Raw genomic sequence first — 8,428 nt, 5'->3', positions numbered from 1 at the left:
GATTGATTTCTAGGGCATGTGCTGGTGACCGAGCGGGTGAGGCTGCTCCGCAGTTCCTTCTCCACCTATCTACTCAAGCCTGTGCTGTGCTCGGGCTGGGAAACAGCCGCGGGCTGTTTGCCGTTGGTGCCTGATAGTGGGGAAGACATGAACTAGTGCACCAAGGGCAGACACGGATCGAGCCATTCGAGTTCTTGTGTAGTTCTTGTGTCAAACTACATGGTTGCCTATTCCCCGAAGGCTATGGCAAAGAAAGGAGGATGGCTCAAACCTCCGAGTGGCTACACCAAGCTAGATGTCGATGCGGCATTTGATCACGACTTGCTCCGAGGAGCCACAGGCGCAATCCTGAGCGTCTACTTGATAGTTGTATCGACGTCCTATCAACACAAGCTCTAGCCATGAAGTTCGGGCTCCAGCTCGCACATATTGGCTGGTTGCAACCGAGTAGTCATAAACTCTAATAATCTGGAGCTAACTGAGGTATGGTGGCAGATCCTCAGGTGTTGTGGCTGTGATTTTCGATGAGTGCTACTCCCTCTGTTCCTAAATATAAGTCTTTTTAAAAATTCCACTATGGACTACATATGGATGTATGTAGACATATTTTAAAGTGTAGATTCACTCATTTTGCTTCGCATGTAGTCCTTATTAAAATCTTTAAAAAGACTTATATTTAAGAACGGAGGAAGTACCATACTGCACGTGACTTTCAATCACTACTTCCATATTGCACGTGACTTTCTACATGCCCTATTTGACGGCAAAGATTCTCTGACATATGCCACCTACCTTTACGAGCACTGCAACCGTGAAGCAAACTGTTGCATATGATGATCTTGCGAAAATGGCTAGAGGATTTTGCAACCATGAAGCTGGAGGAGGAAGCCCCTGCTGAACCAACTATTATCACCAGAACCCCCGATATCCGGAAACGGCATCACACCAAGCGCCAGGCTAGGGTTTGGGGAGTATGGCCCATCCTTCTTTGTTTATAGGTCTTCCACATATCCCTAGATTGTCAATTTTACCAATGTAATATGAAATATAGTGTATCACAAAAGTCATACAGAAAGTAGAACATCTGAATTTCTAATGGAATAATTTTTGTAATATATAACCCAAATTATGTTGGTCAAATTATCAATTTAGGGATACACGCGGGCGTAATCTCTACTACTTGAAAAAGAACGTAAGGTTTCATTCACCTTTCTTCCCACCACCCCTTCGTCCAGATAATCAATCACCTTAATTTACTTGCATTCTAAACCAATTCCATTTTACTTTACTTACCAAACTTCTAATCAAAATACAAAGTAATTCATGGTTAGAATTTGATGAATATTTATTTACACAATGTAAATCATAAGCTAACCTACTAGAATATTTATATTCCGTTGCCACGCACGAACATTGTTCTAGTAAACTAAAAAACAGGTAGTACCAAACATTTATACCAGCCAAATATATCCTAGCCAACATCTAGTACCAAAAAATCATCCATACTGAAAAAGAGGTCCCAAGCACATGTAAGCCATACATGACATCATATAAGATTTTTTCCAGGGCTCGGACAGAATATAGAGTACTAAACCAATGAGAATATAAAATTGTTTCCACTACTTACAGGTGGAACAGGAATCTTTCAATGCAGTCTATTTTCCGCCTAAAATGATTTTCCTAAGTAGAATCAAGAAGATAGGAATTTCTAAGTAAATCAAATATCCTAATCCCATAGGCTCGAAATGACGACTCCCAAGAAAATTGTGCATGTTCCGATCTGAACTTATAAGGTATGGTAATGGTCGAAATGATGACACTCAAGAAAATTGTGCACGTTCTGATCTGAACTTATAAGGTATGGTAATAATCTGATAGCTGGGTCGGTGCGGTGATTATCAAGTTTATGAACCTAACCCCCTCATTCTCATTTTGGGCGACAGAAGCAACCGGAATTCACTGCCCTTGATCGGAAAAATTATAGAATACCAATGAGTTAGCGAACTCTTGAATTGTTATTGTTTGTCCAAATGCCATAGCTCACTGCCGAAACCTACTTTTGGTCTCTTGCAGTTTATCATCTCTCCGAAAGAATCAACAAGCTGCTCAGCCAGACTGCTTGGTTCTTTGATTAGTGTTTTGATGAATGTGTTCACAACCCTATGCTCATTCTCAGTCGATCTTAGACTCAGCCAAGTCAAAAACTTCAATCTGAAATCAGTCTCTATGTGCCCGTCACACTCCAGCCACCGTATCACCTTCACACAGTACTCATAGTCCTCATCCAGAACTCTAGGCCTTTTCAGAAGTTGCTTTTGGCGGCAGATGGCTGAAACTCCATCCTGCTCACAGCTTTCATTCTGAGCACCATTGGGCTGCTTTGCCTTGCCTCCTGGCCGAGATTCAACAGCAGCCGGCTCCGCGCTCCAGACTGCCTCGCAAGCCTCTGAGCCACCACTGTCATTTGACCTAAAAAGTCTGTTATTTAAATCATAGCTCTTCTCAGGGGAAGAGTCTATGTCCATGGGCATGGGTGCATTTAGGTCAGGGACAGAAAATGCATTGAACTGAAGTTTGCGACATGCACCAGATAACATATGACCCTGTTCACTGTTCTCTGCCTGGTCTGCTTCTGTGGCACTTATGTCACATGAACCTTCGTACATATCCTCAAAACAGCCTTCTTCAGCCCAAGCTCGCCGCAAGATCTTCCCAGCATCTCGGATCCTAAATCCAGTGGACATACAAGCCTGGCTCCTATCCGTTGTCTGCGTCTGCGGGCATATTCCCGTGGCCTTCTGGGTCACAGATTTGACAAATACCTCCTTGCTTGCAGTATAACATTTAGACTCGGAATGCCCAATGGTCGCATCAGCATCTGAGAATGATATGATTCTGAAGGAATATTCTGTGCATGTGGCGAGGTTATAAACAAGTATTTTTCTTTCATCTCTTGACAAAATAACAGGTTCATCCATGCTTGGTTGCTCTCTGCTCTTCCAGTACCATAGCTTATAACCTTTGATGGTGTCCGGTGATGCTAATTTAGTTTCTTTTAGGATGATAACAAGGGAAGACGATGTAATATCTTCGAATTTGAATCTGCACGCAGCTGGTAATGAACCTGCAAAACAAACAAGTATAGAACCATGACAATTATGCAGAATCACCATGACAATTATTATGGCAGTCTAGAACCTTGTATTTATTCAAGGAAGGTCATTACCTCGAACATGCAAGCCTGGAGATGGAGAACTCAACAACTCATCAACTTTTTGAATCGCTAGAGAGCAAAGTTTCAGTATATTACTACCACCAGATAACCTGCTTACGATACCACGTGCCATCTTTGCCGACATTCCATCAAGTGGACCGACCTCACATTCAAGTTTTGCTTTTGCATCTTGAATAATGTTATGCAATTCTGTATGACAGCTCGTACCCTCCAACAACTGATAACTCACATAGATGCGGTGGCAGAGTATATCAACTCGGCGAGCCTGCTTTGCAATCACTAATTGCCTTTTCCAATAACTGCCAGGCAGTAGCATTCATGTCAACTTTACAAATTGATCAATAATCATGGAACATAACAAGCATTTCAAATTTTCAATAATGTCACAAGTGAATACTAGCTGCAAATTGATGCTAAGAAAAATAAAACATGACAGTTATTTCAAACAAAACAAAACTAATATATTTAATTATTACATGCATGTATTGGTACGAAGTAGAATTTGTGGTGAAATTGTAGAAAGTAACACTGAGATATGTAACTTCATAAAAGGAAATATGCTGGGTATAGAGTATTATGCATGCTAAACTCGTCCAAATTTCCTGCTCTAATTGATTTGCTTCATATGAAAAGACAGCTTCAGGTATTTGTCAAGCCCAATCATTTTATCATTTGTACTAACAGGAGACCATTGCTTCTGGAGTAAAAGGATGTTACATATACTGGAGAGCCAGCTCATAGGGCCAATGCAAAGACAACTGGCATGTTCCCAATTATTAGTTGAGTTGAATGGTATGTGTTAATACCGTCCCAAAGAAAAACGGTGCATGCTGACTATAAATAATGATACAGAAAATCTGGCTTCCTTTTCCTTCACAGATTTCTAACTGAGAAAATCATGTATGGGTTAACAATAAGACCTGTGACTTGTCAAAGAAACAAGTGCATATAACTATTCCAAATTAGCTACTAGCTATTTTGAACAGCACTATGATATGAGATAATTTAACTCAAAATAATATGGCTATATATTCCGAAGTAACTTCATTTTAGTCCAAGGGACTAACGATGCAATAATGAAGCAAGGACAAGAAGCAAATGAGAAGCATGATGAAGATAACGAGATCTACAGAATAAAATGAACATGTACTTACCCTAGTATCCCAGATATCTTCCCACATGAAGCACATGAATAACTCCCATCAAGATGAATAATTTTTTGAAGATCAAAGCATCCCACCCGCTTTTGTTGGAGGGCACACTCGATATGGCAAGAAGAACCACAGCACTGTTTGTCGTCATTTTCAGATGCACAAACCAACCATAGACTAGGATCTTTATTGTCATCAAACTGATGGCAAATACAACATGAGCACCTCTTGCAGAAAGAATCTTCAGCTGTTACAACAGCTTTACAGGCCAAATTTCTACAGATCCAAGTACCAGTGGACTTGATGTCATGGACAGGATGCTCTCCACCAATTGCATCCTTCTTACAAGCATGGCCATTTGCTATTGTTAAGATGGCTGTAGATTTCTTCAATTCAGAATTCTTGCTTGCTTTAACAGGAGTAGATTTGGACATGTCTTAACTCAAGTTCACCAGCCACCTTCCCTTTTCAATTTATTCACTAGCATGGGTTGTAGTCTTCAAAGGCAACAACTCTAAACCCTCACTGGATAGCTTCAAGACAAGAACCTTATCGAACCCCCCACCCTCTTTATTGTGGCATCCTCATCCACCAAGCATAATCAATGTCCAGTAACTGAAATATAACATGGTATACTTTTTATCAGCAAGAAGAATAGCTACTCAGAACACAAAATCCAGCATTCAACAGTAAATGTCACATAATCAACAGAGGAGGGATCCGCAAGAAATCCATAAGAAAAAGAAATACAGAAATAATTAACTCGGGGAAGAATCTTTGATGCATAACTATACAATATGAATCTAAAAGGCAACCAAAGATATAGCTGTCCACATTATACACAATGAGTTCAGAATACAAAAAACCTTTAGAATGACTGCTACCACCAAACTTTCCTTATGTTCAAGAAAGTATCTCACTGATTATACAGAAGAATACAATATCCAAAGAATTAGTAGATCATTTATCAAGGGACTTCCAGGTCAATTTAATAATAGAAAGAAATTGAAACAATCCACTTGAAGGGAGGGAAGCTATCTGTTAAAGAGCAACAGCTAAACTGAACAAAAGGAGCGAGTATGATCAGTGCTTCAGATATGTCAGGTAGTAGATACAACCCACTAGTTCCCAGTCTTAAAATAGAAATCCTTTTGCCGTGCAGTCGACTTTGACCACATGTTAAAAAATATAAAATAATAAGATTAAACCTTTGAAAACAGAAGTACTAGATAGTGTAACAACAATCATGATATTATTTTGGAGCATCTTTTACTAATGTGTTGTGGTTGCAATCAATTGTTGAGGTCTTTTGGAGAACATGAGAAGGCCAAAAAGACCTTTTGTAGGGACAGAGGGATTAATAAATAACTCAAATATTTTAGTATCATCTAGCTTCTATGCACTGGGTCTGTCCTTTTTTTTATCATGTGGCAGATAACAAAAAGAAAGAAAAATTGACATTCAGTTAAAAGAAAAATCCATCTTCACCCCTAATGGAAAGAGATCAACAAATTGTGTATCAAACATACTATAGAACAACTAACAAATAGCAAGCCCATAATTCTTTAAAAACAGAGCAATGCAATAGAAACTAGCAAAGAACCTGAAAAGCCAATTACATAGACAGCACACCAGGATCCAATTGGATGTTGTTTAGCACTTTAGCAGTGAAAATGGAGCATACAGATCTCCTCATTCAGGACTAAGGATTGATACGGACATGTTGAAGACCCACAGCGCCAGGAGTTCATGACTCATGAGTAGATATAATGTGGTTGTGTTTGGTTCCTGTAAAAATGCAGCTGACTCTACTTCAGATGTGTTTTTTCTCAACTACAATATGAGTTGTGTTTGATGTTCCTGCAAATAGAGCAACTCCCCTGATTTCTTTGAGTCCGTCTGGTGAATTTGCACATGTTTAGTCTTAAGACCAAAGAGCAAGTGCATCAGAAGGTATACATCTACGATTCACGACTTGAGGATTGGGTCCGCAAATCGGAGCTGGAGTACATGGACTCACAAGCGCCAAGAAAACTTCCATTGATTTCATGACAGAGTAAAATGGAGAAGAAAGATGCCTATCACATGTTGATTGGGCCGAACCAGCTACGAAAAATCACAAGTACTCACAAACAAGCGCTCTCATCAGCTTTCAGGCATTGAGCTATCTTCAACCCGCAGCCACATGCTCCATTGATTTTCCCCCATCTCCTCTGCCCCCTTCTGATGTACCATGCCAGCTCCACCTCCATCCAGCTCTTTGCAGACCTCTGTCGCCCATGCTGCTCCTACCGTGATGCCTCCCTGCTGCTCCTACCCATCGTGACAACTACCTTTGCTTCTCCTCAAGGAAAGCACCGACGCGACGGTCATAGATGTGTTCGAACAATGACCGAACCAGGACTATAAAGCGGCAAAGGAAGCGGCAGATCCAGGCAGTGATGGCAGCAGCACGAACTATTGTCATAATGACCGACTTGGGTCCATGAAGGTCACAAATCGGGAGTCAACTTGGGAACGAATTGCTCCGAATTCGAACCCTGATGTAGATCTATCGATCGAGATCAAGGATCGACCATATAACGAGCGGATCTGGTAACTATGAATTACACAATTTAATGCTTGACACCGCAGAGCTTACCTATGAAATAGCGCCGGAAGAAGCGGCGTGGGAGGTGTCCAGAAGAGGCAAACGACAGCTGGTGGAGCCGTGGAGCGGCGGCGACAGCTGCAGGCAGCGGCGGCGGCGTGCTCCAAACTGATATGCTCTAACTCAATGTTTGGCTAGGGTTTGAGGCAAAGGGATAGTTTGCTTTGGGCCTGAAATGGCCTCTTATTGGAATGTATTTAGCCAAAAATACCCCCAAGTAACCCCATATTTTTAAAAAGATAAAGAAGGAAAACTAGTAGTCCTCTATCCCCACATATGTCGTTAGGGAACATCCAGACATATGCCGTTTGGGAATACCAGATTCATGGAAGTATCCATGCAACAAAAGTTTTAGGTTAATCAGTTTTGGGAGCCAATGCCACAAAAAAAGAAGGAAACCCGCGATGAACTGTAAATCCGTGAAGTTGGCAATGTTCGTAGGGAACGATTTATGTGACTACCCAGCGATTTCATCGACACAAAACAAGAAGGAAACCCACGATGAATTGTAAATCCGTGAAGTTGGCAATGTTCGTAGGGAATGATTTATGTGACTACCCAGCGATTTCATCAACACAAAACAAGAAGGAAACCCACAATGAATTGTAAATCCGTGAAGTTGGCAATGTTCGTATGGAACCATTCATGTGACTACCCAGCGATTTCAATTTCCATCGACAACAAAAAGAAGAAGGAAACCCACAATGAACTGTAAATCCGTGAAGTTGGCAATGTTCCTAGGGAACCATTACCGAAACTACCCAGCGATTTCATAAACAGCAACTATAATCATAATCAAACCGACATAAGCATGCCTGCCTGCCCAGGCAAATGACGAACAAACAATTGTTTACTTCAACTACCATATGTGCATGGTACGCCCCGACCTAATGCAGAGGCTAGATGCTTTATCTAGCCATCTTCGTGATGCATTAATGAATCACCAAATCAAATGCCACGATCTCATCAATGGTGCAATAACAACCTAGGATTTCCGCAAAGCAATGTCGCGCGTGCTACCCTCGCTCGCTCAGTTTCTCGACGCCCAATAGCAGAAGCATGTCCTTGATTGCTCACGCAAAACCAGCTAAACACGCACCAAGGCAAAGAAGAGAAGAAGAAGAGGCGGCAGCACGCGATAGCGCGGCAAGGGATTCAATCAATTTGTAGCGTAGCTAGGATAAGAGAATCCTCCAGCACGCAGCACCGCACAATCCGCGGTTCCATCGCCAGCCGAAGCAAACGAGCACCACCGTTTCCCCGGCTCGTTTCTAGCTCGAACCGAAGCCCACGAGGAGGAATCGACCTGCGAACAGGGGGGAGCAGAGCGGGGGAGCCAGTACCGTACCGTTGGATCCTGCTGCCGCGACGCGACCGTCCCCTGGCGGCGGC

General features: G+C 41.9%; 1 protein-coding gene across 2 annotated transcripts; it reads right to left on the bottom strand.

The window, feature by feature from the left end:
* Positions 1-1,486: 1,486 nt before the first annotated feature.
* On the bottom strand, positions 1,487-8,428 carry LOC119366262 (VIN3-like protein 1). Of its 2 annotated transcripts, none has more exons than XM_037631960.1 (4): positions 8,385-8,428; positions 4,390-5,001; positions 3,227-3,534; positions 1,487-3,124 (listed from the first exon to the last, which is right to left on the bottom strand). In XM_037631960.1, exons 2-4 carry the CDS (start codon positions 4,818-4,820, stop codon positions 2,016-2,018), a joined length of 1,848 nt encoding a protein of 615 aa, XP_037487857.1. In that variant the 5' UTR covers positions 4,821-5,001; positions 8,385-8,428; the 3' UTR covers positions 1,487-2,015. The 2 variants fall into 2 exon arrangements, with proteins under 2 accessions (XP_037487857.1, XP_037487865.1); XM_037631968.1 differs by lacking the exon at positions 8,385-8,428 and adding an exon at positions 7,028-7,121.

Source organism: Triticum dicoccoides, chromosome 1A (genome assembly GCF_002162155.2).
Source record: "Triticum dicoccoides isolate Atlit2015 ecotype Zavitan chromosome 1A, WEW_v2.0, whole genome shotgun sequence".
NCBI classification, from domain to species: Eukaryota; Viridiplantae; Streptophyta; class Magnoliopsida; order Poales; family Poaceae; genus Triticum; species Triticum dicoccoides.
The sequence above is the reverse complement of the archived record's forward strand: the minus strand, read 5'-3'. Positions and strand labels throughout refer to the sequence as shown.